At 36.1% G+C, this 19,776-nt stretch overlaps 1 protein-coding gene across 6 annotated transcripts in view; it reads right to left on the reverse strand.

Moving 5' to 3' along the window:
- The window catches only part of ASAP2 (ArfGAP with SH3 domain, ankyrin repeat and PH domain 2), an 83,043-nt gene that overhangs the window by 34,499 nt on the left and 28,768 nt on the right, over positions 1-19,776 (reverse strand). For 5 of the 6 annotated variants that reach the window (XM_021525431.3, XM_085574535.1, XM_085574536.1 and 2 more), the window contains 6 exons: positions 16,841-16,915; positions 15,246-15,295; positions 5,466-5,595; positions 3,291-3,376; positions 1,895-1,970; positions 1,438-1,524 (listed from right to left, as the gene is read on the reverse strand). In XM_021525431.3, the coding sequence (XP_021381106.2) occupies positions 1,438-1,524; positions 1,895-1,970; positions 3,291-3,376; positions 5,466-5,595; positions 15,246-15,295; positions 16,841-16,915 (504 nt within the window). Of the gene's footprint in view, positions 1-1,437; positions 1,525-1,894; positions 1,971-3,290; positions 3,377-5,465; positions 5,596-5,993; positions 6,095-15,245; positions 15,296-16,840; positions 16,916-19,776 lie in introns of those variants that run through there. The other variant, XM_077782420.2, reaches the window with a different exon arrangement.

Raw genomic sequence — 19,776 nt, forward strand, 5'->3', positions numbered from 1 at the left:
TTTTATACTTGTATTTTTAAATGTCACAAACCCAGTAGAAATAATAAATGTATGTGTATTATTAATTTTTGCATATGTGAAAGATGTGTACTTGCCACATCTTCCATATATATTTAATATCAGTATCACTGATAGACATTCCCAGCAACCATGAAAGCAAACTGCTTCTGCTATCCTTCTTGAGCAAAGACCCAGGTGAAAGAGGACACCTGCTAACACACCCTAAACAGCAAAGACTCCTTCTTGGGAGTGGGCAGTCAATGCCTAACCCAAAGCAGCCACCATTTCCACAAGGTCTCTCATTCTACCAAGCTCAAATTTGGAAGCTTTTGGCAGATCAGTGAGTCCTGAATGCCAGGTAAACTCTAAGGAAGTGCCTGCTGATCTTGTGGGACTTTGTACACAATGGTCATTATCACAAACTTCCCAAGGTAACAAAGTGAGGAGTGTTCAAGACCGTTCCAAATGCCTGCCAGCAAGTCACAGAATCACATGGATTGAGTTGGGAGTGGCCTTTAAAGATCCTAAAGTCCAACCCCTGGCTGTGGGTAAGGATACCTTTCACTAGATTACATTGCTCAACAACAATCATCTGTCACCACTAAGAGCTAGGAGTCACCATAATTTTTATAGGAAGACCAAAGCAAGACAGGAAAAGATCAAGGAAGTCTGAGCTCTGTAGACTAAACTATCTCATTGTGATCCCTCTCAGAAAAAGAATCTGAAAAGTGAAGGGGGGGTGTGGCTCATTCATCACTTACTCATGGCCCAGCAGCCACACAAAGGAAGCTGGCTGACTTTTATTTATATGAAGGGGAGGCACTAGCAGTCTGAAATAAAACTAGACCCAATATTTAGGATTACATTATACAAAAGATGCTTACTTCCAGGTCAGAGTTTGAAACTACTCCAGAATTCATTAAATATAATAGCAATCATAATTTGAACTCAAAACATACTTATTGGATTGCCAAACTGACGCAGCTCTTGCAAATCTGAACACTGGCACTTTGCAGCTGAGTAAAAAACTTGATTGTCATTTTTGCAGATGATGACAGAGGTGTTTTGGGATTTGAAGTTCAGTTTCACATAATCATTATACAGTTTAGAACAATATTGTGAGATAATGTTCCACAAATAGGGTCTTCTTGATACTGCCCAAGTTCTTTCATTCTCAGTTTGAGCAACAGTGGACCATCTGAAGTATTTTACAACAGTGGTAATGAAAATAAATTATTTTTCAGTATCATATTTTTAGTGGGCATTATTTTTTTTTTAAATGCTTTTGTCAGAAACATTCAGCATCAGCCTCAAAACAAAAATGAATTAACAAAAGGAATTAAATGTCTGATAAAAGTTAAAATAATTTTATTTGGATATTAACATTACAAGTAATTAAAATAGGTGTTCCAAAGTTAAACCACCTTATATGCTCACCTCTTTCTGATCAACTTGGAGTGCTGATTTTAAAATATCTCTGAGCTGTGTTAATTGTCTTCTTTCTTCATCTTGTGCTTGTTTAATCTTGAATGAAGAAAAACACAGGTTAAAGATAACATTTTTTAAATTTTCATCGCAGGTCCTTCAAATTTGCTGCTTAATTGGTTCATATTCTGAGAAATGTTCAGTGAGAATGAAAGCAAAAAGAAAAGATGTTATTTTCTACTTAAATAACACTTTTGAGCAAAGACTGTTTTCATAACATTTTACACAGTGTGGTCCTGAACTGAAACTAAGACTTCTGAATGCCATATTAAAACAAGACTTTACCAACAATCTACTTTAAACCTTAAATGCTGACTATTAAAACAGTCAGGCAACCTGAACCAAAATGATCATGCTTCTACTGTAAAAAACTAAATTTACCACACAAACATGCAAGATTGCTACTCACTGTATAAAGATCTGTCGAGAGTGTCTCAATTGAAGGTTTGAGACTTTCAACTGCTTTTAACCCATCCTGAAAGAAACTTAAAAAGAAAAGCAAAAAGCCAGCTGTTATGAAACTTTACTTTGTATTTTCTGCTTAAAAATTGCCAAAGAAAGATATGCATATTATTATGCTATGTCATAAACTTCAAAATAGTAAACCTTTTTAAATTCCTCTTTGACTGATCCACCTCTTTATTTCCATCATAGCTTATTCTAACATGCAAAATCCCTAATTAGATTCAGAACTGCCACAATCCACTGCCACATAAATTTTCCTCATTCTCACTTCAAATACAAGTTCTCATCACACTTTGTGAAGGCCCTGAACAAGTAAGACTCACTTGCAGAACAGCAAAAGCTCTGGTAGGTATAAAATGTGATTTCTTGAAGACAAATAATTTTATGTTTGAAGCAATCTTTTTACTAAAGGAAAACCTCTTTGTTTCACAAGCATTAATTATGGTCTATATAAGCAAGCTGAATATGCTACATCTTTCTGCAGTACATGCATTTTGAATTGGCAGAGTAATGCTGTCTATGCCAAGTATTCCAGTTCTTAAAAAAAGGATTTGAGATTTAAAAAATAAATTTTAATTTGATTAAATATTTATGCACTGTTCGCAACATAAAGTACTTTCATTCTGGGAAGCAGTCATGAAAGTGACAATGCAACACAGCATTTTATTAAACGGACAGAGCAGGTTAATGACACGCTACAAGTGAAACTGATTCTAAAAGCAACACAGGTATTTAAGGAAAAAATACATAGATGCAGACTGGTGTTTTAAGATGAAAACTGATTTCAGCAGGTTAGCAGTGGCTCTTTCAAGTTTATAGCTGTGACTTCATTGCTACATGACAGATTTGTAACACTATCATAAAAAAGCACATAATTCTAATGACAACTATGTGTTTTACTACTGAACTAGAAAAAGAATGCCCCTTTTGATATAGTTTTATTCCACTACTTATGCAACTTATTTTTCTTGAGCAAAGAATTAATTTAGATCATTGTTAGATACACTCAAACAAGCCCATCAAAACTAATGGACCACTAAGTAATAAATCAAACTAAAAGCCCTGTTTCAAGAGTAGTTTAAAAACATGGTAAATTATTGCTCAGTATTCCTTTGGAACATACAACTTTATTCAATGTAATAACCTCAACCTCATTACATGTTTCAGAATATAGTAACAAAAGCTATGACTAATTTGACAAAAGCAATCTGTCAAAAGACATCAGCAAGAACAGCTGAAACCTGAGATTTTGAAAATTCTAGGAAAGTGTTATGATGATGTCAAAATTTGAAAACAAAATATTGTTCCAGTTAGTGTAAATTATGAAAAGTAAAACATACTTGCACTGAGCATGAAAATACTTGATCAAGTTCTGAAGCAAGTCCACTCCTTTTTTAATCTTGATTTCATTGACTTTCAGCAGGTACTGTTAAAACAGTAATTCACAAAACAAATTATTTATTACTGCTACAGGGGTTTTTTAACACTTTATTTTCAGTCATATTTCAACAAGTTTTAACAGTCACAAATTTACAAAACCTACAAGAAAATGCAGCAAAAAGTGGCTTCAAGAGTTAAATCACACAAAAAGAATTTTTGTCACTGCTGACTTTTGATACCCTGTGAGGATATTTCACTATGATTTGTTCAAATTGTTAGAATATCCTTTAGGGCTCTTAAGGAGAGTCTCTGTTAAAGAAAGCATGAAAGGGTTTATGAAATACCTTTGAGAACCCATTCTTACACCTAGCAGCATATCTAAAAATGTATCTCACTAATTGTAAAATTCATTGCTAAACAGATGTCATTAAGGAGGAAAGCAGTTTGCTAAAATAAAAGTAAAGGATTATTTTAACAAGTTTTTAAATCTGCCTGTTGATTTTATAGTTTGCTTTATCAAATTCTTATACATGGTAATTACAACAAATTACAATTTAGCAAGAGATTTTTCAAATAATCTACTGTCAAGTGCAAAAGAAGTGTAATTACTGTCCTTTTGTATAAGGCACAATCAAAGTCCACATTAAGTGGCAACTCCTCCCCTGAATATCACAGCAGAAAATGTCAGCAATGCAAGTATGATTGATCAAATATCAAACTCCTTAACTGTCCATTAAATGACAACAAATTTTAACCAGTGACCTCCAAGCGGAGGAGTGAATGTGTTCTTAATGATGCTCTAATGCATCTGGGTTTCCCCTTCTCACAGTACACCCTAAATGTTTTAAATCAACTAAAGTAAAGCGCATCCAAGTGCCAGCTTTCAATGTTGCAGCTTCTTATGCTGGTTCAGGTAAACAAATGATAAGCCTAAATGTAGACGTGAGCACTGGATAGTATTTAGTTACAATAATCATGTCTCCAGCTCCTGTTAATTTAAAATGAAGCTGAGCATTTGGTATTCCTTTTACTTTCACAATTTAGAAAGAACTAGTCTGTACTTATGATAAAACTTCAATATGTCACCCTTCTGACTTACTATCAAAACAAAACCAAAGTCCTCTTTCACGACTATTCAGAGGTAAAGGAGTATAAACTTCTTTCCCTCAAAATCAGAAGAAATACAGGATACACTTCAGTTATTCCATATTTAAGGTAATTTGATCCAATTTCATACACTTCACCCTTCATTATCACTACAAATGACTAAAGTGAACTCTTCCTTTATTGTGACACAGCGAGAGAAGCATCTGCTCCTAGTTGTTTCTTAGGAAGGATAGAGATGGGCAATTAGCTGAAAACATCCATATGTTTATTTGTTACTCAAATTCCTTAATCAGTTTTGAATATTTTAGTCTGATTCTGTATAGGAATGTGAAGCTTTTCTCTTATGTATGAGTGCATGTAGTTACTAAAAGTAATATCCAAGACAAGTGCAGTTGTGCTATGCTGGCATATGAATCAAATTAGCTATCATCATCACAGGAAAGGCAGTAGAAACACTCATGGTGTATTTTTGGGCTAATGTGTACTAAAAAAGAACACAGCAACTTGAATTCCCAACCACAGAACCAGACATATCCCTAAATGAATCAAACAAAAAATATTCACATCAGATTTAACATACTGCAAAATCACAGAAATTTTGAAGTAGGAACATTCTGAAACAACTTGAAAGATAACTGGATTCCATCCCTAGCACTTTTTCCCTGTACCAACCCAGCAGTGTGCTAGACTAGAGCCTCTCCTCCTAATAACACAACAGCTGTCAGCACAGGGAACAATTTAGAGAATGATCAATGGCTTAAAATAACTTACAGTGAATTAACAGTGTAAAGACTGATTCATTATAATCTCTTAGTGTTTTATTTGTATTAATTTAGCTGTTTAATGAAATTAGAAAATATCTAAATTCCCTGCAAAGTTTGCCCATCAGGATAATAGAAAAATGTGTTTTCACAAATAGAGTCAACAAATAACTTGGCATTTCCCTTTAATATCACAGCTACTCTTAAACAATTTTCAAAATTTTCCTATGAACAGCACCATAATAATAATTTCACACTGAATCTTACCTCACACATCTGTAACTGGAAGAACCTTCTTTCTTTCTCCATCTCTTCTGCAATTTCAGCTCCACTTATTTCTGTACGAATCATCCCATGAAGTTTAGCATGCTCTTTTTTCTCCTTCTCTATTTTCGTACTATAAGGCAAAAAGAATCGGTCAATGAAGTGAGAAATCCACAGCCTCTCAGGAAATCAGATCGTTCACAAAGTCTTCTGACAGATGCAGAGCCAAACTCCTGTAGCTTTGCATATGACTTACTTCCAGATGACATTTCATTTGAAATTTGACAATGACTAAAGATCAGCAATGACATACAGTAGCTGAAATCTAATTAATCATCTGTTAAAGTAATGTTCTGACAGATATTCCAAAAGACAGTCAATCAGAAGTACATACTAAGTTCCGGCTCCAAAGAAAAAAATACAGGAAAAATTTGTGAGTTTTAATTGAAAACATAGGGGAATGTTTAATCCCAACAGAGCAAATACTGGTTAACAAAGTTCAGTTATGTCACCAGATTTATTGAGTCTTGCCTGTCATCAAGTCATCTTATATATATACAGGGCTCCTAAGCCAAAATCACAGTTGCTGTCTCTACTTGCTGCTGAGCCAGTTGGCACTGGGAATGCCGACCAGCCGGCTGTGTTGCAGACTTCAAAGTCTGCTAGACCAGCTGTCCTAATTCCCTAAAAGTTTCCATGAACGTTTTCCAAGAGCTCTGAATAAAACAGGTTCTCCTGCAGAATATAAATGAATGACCAATGCCTAGCCTATTCCCATAAACTCACTTGTGCATTTGGTAAAGCTATTCTCCATATTATTCCTAAATGCAGTAGCATAATTTGACAACCCAGTTGTATAAGTCTAATATACATATATATATAGACAGAGAGAGAGAGAGAGAGAGAGAGAGAGAGAGAGAGGAAAAAAAAACCCACAAGGGTGTTTACTTTTTGAAGACTTTTAGTTTGCCACTCATACTGTTTAGAACCTCAAAATTCTGAAAAGAGCTTCCTAAGGAAATGCTATACTGCTTTGGAACAAAGTATGCAGGAAGGAGATCAGAGGAACAAATAACACACACAACTGTCCTACCTCCTCTTGTGTAGTCAAGTGTCTCTTAGCTCTCCCTCTGAAAAGGTGACATGTCTCAAGTACTCTCTTAACTTGATGTTAACATTACCCTAACAGATTATGGGAAAATGTCTAGAAGGTCTAAGGACTTCCAGTCAACAAAATATTCTGTACTTACACTTCTCAAAAATGAGGAACTGCCTCCTGTTATACCTCAAGCAGCAAGGGAAAACAAGAATTAATTCCATTAATCCTTCCCTTCAACATTCCTACTGGGAAGCATTTTGAGCAGCAATTCAAGAAGCCCCACTGTGCTCTTAGCATGGGCAGGCACAGCAGAGCCAGCTCTGTGCAGTATTGCAGCAGCAGCACATCCAGTCTAGCACTGTGCCCCTCCTCAGCCCATCTCATTCCACCAGAAGCAGACGTTTGGAAGGAAGCTCCTCTCCTTTTAAATAAATGTTCTGAAAACCTCCAGTTGCCTGAATTAAAACTCAATTCCAAAATGCTCTGTTTTCATGAAGAATAAGTCAGCACTCTTTAGCCAATTGCTGCCAATTACACTATTTTTCAAGCACAGAAAACAAGAGTCCAGACACAAGAATTAACCAGACAATCCTGAACAAGAAAGATAAACCACTACAAAAAAGATTCACAGAAAATGATGACTATGCATCTCCCTTCTAGCACACACTCTAGATCATACTTGATAGTTCTAAACCATCAAACATCAAAGGAAAGATGCAGGATGTTTCCATTCTCTCAATTTCCAAATTAACCTAACAGTTCTTGAGGCCAGAGAACACACTAACATGTGACCAGGTGTGAGAAGGCTAATAACTCCCAATTACCATTGTATAGTATTTTCATTTTTTATAGAGAACAATATTCAAGCATAAGAAACTGAAACCACCTCCAAAATCTTAGGAGTTTATTAGCATGCCATAAGGTCTCTCTCAATGCTAGTTAAACCAAAAGACAGCTAACACTGTCAAACAGCCAAACATTATGCACAATATCACAGCATTCTTCCTAAAAAAAAGCTAGATTTTGGTGCATTCTGCTCTTTAAAGGATAAATCATACTCCACTGGCAAAATGTACTGACCTCTATCAAGCAATTCAGAGAAATATATCCTTGAAGCCATTTGGTAGAACTTCAGGCTAACCGTTTTCAAAAACTCAAAAAGGTACTTTACCAAAAACCCCATATCAGCTCTCAGTGACAAGTATCAGAGATACATGCCTCGTGCATTTCACATTTGCATTTCACATTTGCATTTCCTCATTATTTTTGCTTTTAATATCTAACTACATCTTCATCTTTGTAATTCAGAATTTACCCTGTTGTTTTGCCACAATAATAGGCTACCTCCTATCTGACTGATACTACAGGACACTTTGTTTCTAGGGAAACAAAGAAACCCCTCACAGCTGTTTTGCACAGCAAATCTGAGTGCTAAAGGCTGGCTGAGTACCCTATCCAAATGCAAGGATCAACTCAGCTTCAAATGTCAGTCTATTGTGACTGTAACCAAATCCTTTTAGCAAAGACAGTCCGGTAACACTACACTGTGAGATTTCCAAATGTTGCAGGGTAGTCAGGTTTTCCAGGCAGATCAATTAACCCAAGTGAATAAGAAAATTGTGAAAACTCTAAAAAATACCCTAGAAGCAGTAAGAAAGCAGCAAATTGCTTGTAATGCTGCTATTCTTGGAGCTCATGCATGATATCACATATGCATATTTTGCTGACTAAGATTAAAATGTGAGCACACATCAGTCCATTTACAAGATAGCTGTACATAACTAATATACAGTGAGCTCTTATGCGTGCAACAGACAAGCAAAGCTGAAATACAGGATGAAGAATTACAACAGTAAAGTCAAAGAGATACAAAGTGAATAGTCGCACCCATTCAGTTTCCAATATAGGACTATTTTTACCATTTCCATTTTAAAAGCAACCATCTTTCAATATAAATCACAATTTTCATTTCAAATAAATCAATTTTGTCATACAGATCATGGCATAAATAAGCACCAAAGATTTGTATTTATTTTCTGCCAATCAATAAGGGTAAAAAATCAGATCACCCTGCGTACATGCAGCAGTAGTGAACTGGCTGGCTGAGAAGCAACTCTGTCATTCTTCCTCCTCTCCATACAGCAGTCAGCCAGGCTGTGTCTGGATAAATACATGAGAAGGTGCAGAGACTGAGAATAGCACCTGGAGGGAACACACTTAATTGGTAGTACTCTGGAAAAAGAAGTGCTTCTGAAGGCTATTTTGTTTGACAAAATAATATGACACATTTTCATTTCTAATATCCTTTCTTTGTCTAATCTTCCTTTTCAGCCTGACTTTCCAGACTTGGGCCCTCCAGCTTTTTGGTGAAAGAGCCTCCATTTCGTTTCACCCTACTGTCTGTCAATGCTCAGTAAATATGTCTCTCCTAACACTCAAGTCCTCAATTAAGAAGTTATCTTTTCCTTTTGGAAATGCTTAAAAGGTTTTCCCTTCCATACATCCTACTCTGAATGATAAAGGAGAAGAGGACGGGAGTGAAATGTGCTCAGATATTTTCATCATCTCACCCATAACATCTGCAGATTGATTCAAAGACTTTTTCCATTTAATTTGTAGGTAATCTCTTTCAGAATAAAAATACTTAATATGAAATCATAGACTTGAAACAGTATATTGTGGATGTGGTTACCTGGAAAGTCTTTGACACTGTTTCCCACAGGATTCTCCTGGAGAAACTGGCTGCTCATGGCTTGAACAGACCCACTGTTCACCGGGCAAAAGAACTGCCTGGAGAGCCAGGCCCAGAGGATGATGGTGAACAGAATTACTCCAGCTGGTGACTGGTCACTAGTGCTATTCCCCAGAGTTGGTGTTGGGACCAGTCCTGATTAATATCTCTATGAATCACCTGGAAAAGGGGATTGAGTGCATTCCCAGTAAGTCTTCAGATGACACTAAGAAGGAGGGGTGGTATGTGGATCTGCTGGAGGGTAGGAAGACTCTGCTGTGGGATCTGGACAGGCTGGATTGATAGGGAAAGGCCAATGATATGAAGTTCAATAAGGCCAAGTGCCAGGTCCCACACTTGGATCGCAACAACTCCAGGCAGTGCTACAGGCTGGGGAAAGAGTGGCTGGAAAGCTGCCTGTTAGAAAAGACCCTGGAGGTCCTGGTCAGAAGCCAGCTAAGCACAAGCCAGCATGTGCCCAGGTGGCCAAGAAGGTCAATGGCATTCTGGCCTGTATCAGTAATTGTGTAGTTAACAGGACCAGGGCAGTGATCCTGTACTCTGCACCAGTGACTCCACACCTTGAGTACTGTGTCCAATTCTGGGCCCCTCAAACACATTGAGGCACTGGAGCAAGTCCAGGGAAGAGCAACAGAGCTGGTGAAGGGTCTGGAGCACAAGTCTGATGGGAAGTGGCTTGGATTCTTTAAGTTGTTGAAAATTAGGCTTGAGGGGACCTTATCACTCTTTATAACACCTGAAAGGAGGTTTCAGCAGTGGAATTTCAGTTTCCTCTCACAGGTAACAAGCAATAGCACAAAAAGAAACTGCCTCAAGTTACACCAGGGGAAGTTTTGATTGGATATTAGGAAAAAATTTTCTTCTGGAAAGGGTTGTCAAGCACTGCAACAGGCTGGCTGTGGGAGTGGCTGAGTTGCTATCCCTCCAGGTATTCAGATGTGTAGATGTAACACTTAGGAACATGCTTTAGATTCAACTTGGCAGCGTTAGATTTATGGTTGAACTTGATAATCTTAAAGGTATTTTCAAACTTAAATGATTGTATTATTCTATTCTATGACTCTATATTTAAGCAACCTTGTTTAGCACTTTCATTCTATATCACTATTTACAAGCTGCAACCTCCACTTTATCTTACGTACTTGCATTAAAAGGAAACATGGCAGAAATATCTAGGAGCTATGAATATCAATGGTCTTCTGTGTCAAGTTTGAGCTCTGAAGAAGTAAATTGAGAAATGCTTGCAGAATTTTCAGATAAAATTGTTTCATATTGTGTAAAACGTGACTACTAAACTGGAAATAGCATCACTTAAACAGAGAGTTGTACAGACATCTTAACAGATAACTGTATTTGACTTTGTTCATTTTTCCATTGACTTCAAATAGTTCAGAAACAAATCAATGATAGTTATTTCTAGATATGAATGTTTGCATTTCTTCACAGTAATGTATTGCTAAAGCCTGGATCTTAAAATGCCATAAGCACATTCAAACAACTTCTTCACTTCACTCACTTGTGCAAAAGAGACCTCATGCCCAGTTTTTAAAAGGAGAATGGCAAAGGAGAGGTAATCAGCCTTCCCAGAAATAGCTCATTAGTTTCCATTAAACCTTTAAATTTCATAGCACTAGCACAACGCTTCTTAAAGAAGACTTCTGAAGATAATAGGCATTTACAGGCCCCAAAATAAGACACCTCTATTTTAAGAAAATAACATTTTTTTTCTTTTCAGGAAAATCAGGTTTATGTCCAGAATACAGACATATTCAGCTAAAAAAATATTGTGAATAATATGCTTCAGTAAGTTTATGCTTCTATTTACTGCATAAAATTCAATACAAAGTCTTTACCTCAGAATCTACCACAACAGGACCGACCAAAGTGAAGCATGTGGGCGATATCTGGCTCAGTGCCTTGCTGAATCTGATCTGTCTGCTGGGAGAATGAGCAGTTTTTATGACACGTGTACTCCTTCTCCATATGGTCCCCCGGCACGCCTGCCATTAGTGTTTAAGTACACAGGGGAAAGCAACTGCCTTGTAACAAGAAGAGCCCAGTCCAACACAGCTCTCCCAAAGGACACAGACCAGTCCCGCTGTGCTGCTCTGGTGGCTGGCAGCATCTCCCAGCTCTTATGTGGGAAGCAACAACTGTAACTGAGGTCCCATCAGAAATGCACTGCTTTAAGGCTTTAAAAACATTTAAAAATGTTTATGGCTCCAACTAACTCATGTAAATGGCTGATGGTGAGAAAAGATAAATTGTTCATGAATACCATCTCAGGATAGTCCCAATTTTTGACTGAAGTAGGTTTGCATGAAGCTATAGGTTATTTGCTCCTCCTACTACTTTACACAAGAACAGTGCCAGGGCACAGAGAAATAGGGATCCAGCTTCCCTCCTTACTTCACCTAAGGTGATCCTTAGGAAAATAGTCTGAGAAGTTAGGTGGCTACAGGGCAGAGGAGGTGCATTGTAATCAACAATGATGGATGGTGATCCAAGAGCATCAGAATGGATCTTAACATCTCTCTCCCAAACAAGAACTAGATACATGGAAATTTTTAAATACACTTAATTATATAAAGAGGCTGAATCTCAAAAATTGTTATGGGAATAAAGCAAAGCAGATGCCATTTTTAAATTAACTTTTTTTCTTTACAAATATGTCACACTTTGGTATATTTGCACCCGAGAGGTTATCACAAAGGTGCAAGGAAGAAAGATGAGATAGTGTGATAAATAAGTTTAAAATTTTTCCTTATAAAGACAGCAATCAATATAAAAACTGTCACTTCCCAACAGACTACAAAAATACCCCTTCTTTATCTGGCACGTAGCTTCACAGGTCTGTACTTGTGACTAGGAAATGCAGATGAACAATATGATATTAAGCATATGATACAGAGGCATGTGCAGAAAAAAAGCAGCCTAGCAGCCTTGAGTAGTTTGTTAACCAAAATGGAAAAATAAAAGAAAGAAAAAAAAAGGTGGTAAGAATTTTAAAGAGTTATTCACATATAAGAAGAAATATCACTGGAAAAGATAGCTCACTAAGCACATACCTAGAATTGGTTTTAGGCACAATCCAAACAAGGAGTTATCTAATGTAACAGACTGAAGAAGGCTGAGCAAACCTCTGGCTATCAGCACCGACAGCCACCATTCTACTCTGGCAACACAAGCTGCAGGTGAGACTGAGGTTACCTCTCCAGATTCCTTTGTTCTTTTTATTAAAGCGGAGAGAATGAAGATACAACAACAAACCCCCCAAAATTTGCAATTAAGACTTCTTGAGGTGATTCTGCATCCACCCACTGCTACAGATGATCAAAACACACAGTTATAAGGAAGTTTAGATCCATTCAAGACAGAATGAAAAGTTATTTTCTTAAGAAACCTCAGCAGCATGTATATATAATAGCAACCCAGAGAAGCCTCACTGTTTTCCTATGTCAGAAAATTAGTATGAGAAAAAAAACTGACCTGAACAAATCCAAGCTCAAATTAATATTCTCACACTAAATTGAAAATCACATCATTAAAATTCCTATCTCTGGTTTTTAAAGACAAACGCTCCATAATGAGAGGTCATAACATCTCAATTTATCTGGGAACTGATCTTATGTACAAGAGGTCTGACAAATCCCACAGTCCTACTGCAGGGGCAGGGATGTTATGGAAGTTCCAAGACTGAATTTAACTCAACAAAACCATGCAAAACTGGTCTGCACATCGGTATAAGCAACACAGCTTGCACCAAAAAACAATACTCCCTGATTGCCAACCTTATGCTGTGAAAAGTCATTTCCACTGTTGTAGAACAGCCTACCAAAAAAAGCAAATAAAGAGCAGCCCATTATTTGAAAGAATTGTCTTGTACACGGAATTCCCAGGCTTCACATCTGGAGTCTCAAGCAGATGATCCTTTGGTCTTCAAAGTCAAGGAGTCCAACAGATTTGACTAAGAGCTTAAAACCTCAAAATATTGATGTGGAGCTTTCATCTAACCACTTTAAAAAATACAGCACTCAGTAATTGTATCAGCCCACCACTTAGAGATACCAAAAAAATTGTTCATGGATCTGAAAAAATTTCCTGATGCATGTGTGCTACCTTCAACTTTTGCATGTTGAATAACCTGACATGTAAATAGCTTAGAAATGAGCATTGTCAAGTAGGTCTGCTTCATTTGTTAAAAAATCTTGCAGAAAGTAGAGATAACTGCAAGTGGAAAAAGGAAACCCATTTCAGATCAAACCCAAAGTGTCTTACTTGAAAGCAAAGTCATAAAAAAGGTTTGCTAAAGGATTGCCAATTGAAAGAAAAAGAAAAAAATCTCATTATATCATACAAACAGCAGTGGATTCAATGCCACAGACAGAAAACAAAGTCCACATCACATTTTCAGGTCCTGAATGACACAGCACACAAAATAACATTTCCAACATGTCCATAACCTCAAATTAAAATCCCCAAATATACAAATACATTTTCTAAGGGGATTTCTTACTTCTCAAGTACTTAACTAAATTAAATAACAACTGAAAGTATTTCCAGTATATCTGACTGAAATGCCAGCTCTGAACAAACTGATGATCAAGTACAAATCTTTACATCACTTCAACACACTCATCCTAGTGAGTATTAGATCAAAAAATCCTAAAAGCACTAGAGATCCTGGTCCAGTAGTAACATTCCTCTTGGTGTATGTCCCAGCAGTGCACAAATTTATTTTAAATTCTGAATACAAACTTTGTGGGTTGTCAGTATGAATAGTCACACACAAGTAAACAAGTTTTCAGATCCAGCAATCAAGCAGTGTGAGACAACAGCAGACCAAATTATAGGACTATTCTTTGAGGCCTGTCCTCAGAGACCAACTACTGCCATAGGCAATCATTAGAAATCTTAAATACTTCAATAGCCAATAACTGGTATGGCACCAAATGAGACTGCTCACCGGTGTCAGGAACATAAAACACTGGAGCCAACACAATCGTCTATGGATTTAGAGTGTCAGACTAGAGGTTTATCTCAGTATTTCAGAATGTCTTTTTATGAAAATCCAGCTATAGCTAGGCAGTTTCAAAAATTAAAAGCTACACAGGTCTTCCTCACAATTTGATGCTAGAAAGCATAACATTGTTATGCACAAAAGGAATAATGAAATTTAGCTAACTGGTTGCTTTTGTGGGTAAACGAGCTACAGGAATAGTTTTTGAAGACTTCAGACAGACTAAGTGGGCACCAGAGAATCATTATAACTTTTTGCAATTTAAAAAAATACATAAATGGTGCTAGAATTTCAGCCAGTCTAGTTGGCTGTGGATCTGCAAGTTATTTATGTTAAATAGTGTCGTCAAATGTGATTCTTCTGTATCTGTATCATCAGAGATGGTCTGATGCAAAGCAGCATTATTTCAGAAGAACAAAGATACTGTACATGTGACACAAAACTGATAGACAATCCAAGTAATACGGTAATGTGGAATAAAACTCACTACAAAATTCTACTTCAGAGACTGTCAGCTGTACTGCTACAACTGACCTGGCCAACCCTGGAAAGAACTGTCCCTGATGTAGGACACTGAATCATTTGAGATTTACTAGGAACCAGAATAAATTGTGTTTGATATTAGGTGTTGAGCTTTGTTGACTCATTCCGTTTATTCAGCTAAAGTTCCATTTTTTATAAACTTATTTTATAGCTGTTTGAACAGTGTATCTGGTAACTTCAAACAAGTGGCTTATGCTAAGTAGGGTTAGATCCACAACATAAGACACAACTCACAAGGCTCAGATAGGTGTACATCCACTTCTAGTACATGCTGCACCTGCTGAGAGCATCCAACCTCATAATGAAGAAATAACCTCTACAGATTTCAGTTACATTTCCCTTTTAAATAAAAGTTTAAAAGATACATACACTTTTGTTTCGTAGTCCTTCCAAGCTTTATCAAAGGGTTTTTTCAGGTCCTGTCAAGAAAAGAGAAAAAATAACAGCCAACTATTTACATGAAAAATACTGTGGATCTAACAATGAAGACACACCTTGGCCACTTGCAATGCCTACTAGAATAAGGGACTTCACTCTTTCTTCTAAGGATTGTCCAAAAGTAATCTTGCACATAGAAAAATCAATCTTGTAAAGAGAATTAATACACTCATGTTTTTAAAAGCATCTAACGGATGCTCTTTACTATGATTTTTACAGCTCCATTTTACTCGTTAAAAGTTATAACATCATGTTATCCCAAGACCACACAATGCAATTAATCAAAGTAACTACTTTCTCATCATTTTGTCTCTGGCTCTACTGGAAAAAAGCCCCTGTCCTGAGGCTGTGGTATAGCTTTGGCTAGGAACTAGATTCACCACACTGAAGTTTGAAAAAAATCAATTTTCCACTGACTTAATTGGAACAGTATAGACTTTATGACTCAGCATAACTAATTCCGTGAGAATTCTGAATTACTTATATTCCAAATTCCTTTATCTTCTTTCCTTTAAATATGGTAATTTAGATAAAATTATCTTAACAAGTTGTAAAGTTATTTCACTGATGTCTAAAAATTCAAGAGCTGAAATTTTGACGAAGTTCAAGAGAACAGACAACTTCAACTATCAGACACTGGAAAAACTTTGCAACTAGGAACTAATTCTTACATGTTAATTAATTATTGAGACAATTATTAAATTAACTGAAGAAACGTTTGATTATATTCTCAAGGCAGTGGGGAAACAGTGTATCGTAGTAAATGTATTCTGACATAGAGAAGAACACAAATTAAATGTGGTAAGCAAACAACACAAAGATAATAAGTCTATCTTATTAAATAATCTATTTATCCTCCAGTAATTTACAGAAACCAATTTTAGTCTATGTACATATTTTCCTCCTTCCTTCGATGTCCTAGAACAATAGCTGCCAGTCACTTCCTGTTTGCTCACCAGTAAACAAAGCAAAAGCCAAGCAAGTTCGGTTGCCATAGGCTCTGAAATTTATCATAAACATATCATCATCTGAGTCTTATGTTGCTGTTATTTCAAATAGAAAATGTCCTTGGGGCATAAACAAATAGATTTCAGCTTTTTTAAGAAAAATCCTATGCTCATACAGTCATCTGATTGTTTCTTAATAGTTCCAGGTAAGTTTAGAATGCTAAATTATTATAATCCTTTAAAATACAGTACTACCCTTAATTCAACTAAGTAAATATCTGAATCTTACACCTCTTTCTCTGCTTATCTTCTGTATCTCAGGCCTGCTTTTAAAGCTTCTCAAATGTTGTTTTGTATACACACTCAAGAACTTGTGGTATGTGAATCCACAAACAGAAGGGATGACTTGATTCACAACAAAAAACCCAAAAAAACCCCACCAAAATCCCCCAAAGTCTTGTTTATTGAGCTAATATGTTACTTGAGTATCCTACGCCTTCCAACATGTAATAGTACACTTGCTAAAGGTATCTATTGTACCAACAACAATCCTATACATTAATAGGAGGAAAGACATACCCCTTTAACTCCTTTCAGGTCTCCCTTCAGCAAACTGTCCAGTGGAAAAGTGATTATGTTGTTCATATTCTGAATCTGTAACAAGACAATTACACCAGATCAGTTAATATATTTAGGCATAGACATAAACTGTCTTAATACACACATTTCAGAAAGTTTCACAAGGAAATTTTACATATTATTTTCCTGTCCCTGCCCTATGGACACGTTTATCAGCACAGCCAGTAATCAAAGATGAAAGCAACGCGAGTTAATTAAACTTCACTCTGGAAACAGTATAACCCAAACCAGCAGGAAATCTCCAGAATTATTGCTGATTATAAATATCTCATCTAACAATGTCTGCAAAATAAGATCACTATTTTTTACATTGCCTTATTTCCTCATTTAAATTATATGAAAACAAGTTTATAATTTTTAGCAGTGATTATTTTAAGTTCATGAGCATATTTTATATTAACCTTGTTTACTTTCCAGCATCTTCAGACCTATTCCATAAAGCATATTTGCTACTCTCCCAATACATAGCATTTTACTGTGACAGAAGTTATAAAGACAAAGTATGCTGGCCTGTAAAATAAGTACCATTCCAATATTTTCCATTTGTTTTAAAAAGCAATACATCTGCCTTATTTGTCCCATGTAAACTTTGAGACAAGAATTTAATTATGTCATTAGTATCTAAGTAATTCAAGAGAAAAGAAGTACTTCAATAAGATAAAAATTATTTCAAATTAAGACAGTGGTAAAATAATAATGGTTTTTGTTAAGTACCTGTATGATAATATTTTAGTAAGTTAAAAGAACAAAGAAAGACTGTAAGAATAAGCAGCTAGGAAAAGATTGTATATCAACTCCTTTATGATTCAAAGAAAACATTCAAGGTATGGATCGTAGGCAAAGAGTTTAAACTGTAACTATTCAAAAGGATTGGTTGCTCTGAGGAGCAAAATACAAAATATTTTAGAATAAGACAAAGAGAAAAAAAAATAGAATAACTTTTGCAGCAGTTCAGCAAAAGTTGCCCTTGGATGAGTTACTTCTTTCTTGGTATTTTATGCTGTTATTTTAAAATGCAATTTTAAAAGAAGCTCTGAAATCTCTACGTGAATGTTCAAATTACAGAAAAAACTTTGCATCATGTAGGAACAAATGCTTTTATTTCTTCAGGAATAATGTCAGGGACATCAAAGTCCCCTTTAGTGTAACCCATCCAGAGATGAAAGAATACTAAAATTTCAAGGAAAAAATATTTCCAATTATGGAAGCTTCAGTCTCCCCAGAATTGTATAATACAAAATATTATCACCCTGTAGTTACCTGGTGGCCTCACTGGAACAGAGTCCGTGATATGTAACAGCTTCTGTTAAAACAAACCAGCAAAGCCCCACTGTCCCCAGCTTTCCTCCTCAAACAAACTACCTTATTGCATTTGCTTGAAGTTTCAGCCACCAGTCAAAATGAACCTTCATCAGTTTTAAAGGTTACACAGACTGTGTCTACATGGAAAAGCTAAAGAAATACAGAAAGTCTGGTCTTTCAAACTCTTAACACAAATCATATTTTCCCTCCTCCACCCTACGTTTTCTCCTTCCCAACAAGCTGCAGGACCCAACCACAGCCCTTCAGAATCAACAAGTTATATTTCAGCTCTTTATTGCGGTTGTTTTTTTAAAGTACTTGCTGTAAAAATTGAATGAGCAACATGTACACATGCCTAGCTGGCAGTGCTGGAAACAATCCACCTCCTAAGTCCTTAGCAGTACTATCACATGCACATAACAACACAACCATTCTAAAAGGTAATAAAATTATATGTCACAAATACAGGAGATAAGTGAAAAGGTTTAGACTGCACAACACCTACATAAAAGACCCCCAAAAATTCTACAAGCGCACATCCAGAATGGTTCTTCAGGTGGGAAAGAGGTCTCTTTCAAGATATCTTCTCACACAAAGCTTTATACTTTTTTATTCTATTTTATGAGTATGATGTAGTCAAATGTCTAACTTAAGGATTAATACTTTCATAGCCTCCATTTAATTATTCTTCAAATTCAGTAACAGGAATAAAGAACAAAGCATTTTTCAACAGCAGACTCAAGGTGACTGATTTTTCTTTAAGTCATAAAAAAATAAACCATCTGAAGTATTATCCCAAACATACTCATGTAAACATCAATTAGACTCCAAAATAGTTAAGGATATTTGCTAGAATTTCACACCATGAGGTCTGGAGTCCAAAGAAACTTTAAAAAAAAAAAAAAACACAGGAGAAAAGCTCTACATTCTTTTTAAAAGTTTAGAGAAAGTTTGCCTATTCAAATTAATTCCTTCTGTGTGCCATCACCTGTACATTACCATCAGTCTATTATATTTCCTATGCTCCTATTCTATTTGTAACAAAAGTAAACATACATAATGCATGAACTTGTCATTCTTAACCCAGTTAGATGAATCATGCTCCCTCATATTTATAAGTCAGCAAGCAATATACAGATGAAAGTTCTTACATGTTTTTCCCCTCTTTCTTGAGAAGTGTAAGCTGAACTATCTAAAAATATAGACCCATTTTTGGCATGCAGAGAAGCACTAATATGCTGCAGGTCCTACTCTGTGCAGAGTACAGGGAGCTAGAACATATGCAATGGACTCTACATTTTGACTCTACATTTATGTTTTAAAATGTGCTTTAAAAAAAAATAAACAAAGGTGCAAGAAAGCTTCACAGAAATTAAAGTCATCCTGTCTCAGAGAAACACTAGCAAATTCCACATGGTTAAAAATAAAGAAAGGAAAAAAAAAAAGTAGTTGACCTCGTTTCCACTTCCAACTTTGCTGCTTTGGCACTTGCAGTTTTCCTGACAGTTTCCAACAAGACAGAGTAAAAAATTAAAACTTCCTAAGTTGAAGAAGGCTCGGAGAAGAAGAACTGG

Source organism: Lonchura striata, chromosome 3 (genome assembly GCF_050655825.1).
Source record: "Lonchura striata isolate lonStrDom1 chromosome 3, ASM5065582v1, whole genome shotgun sequence".
Classification (NCBI taxonomy): Eukaryota; Metazoa; Chordata; class Aves; order Passeriformes; family Estrildidae; genus Lonchura; species Lonchura striata.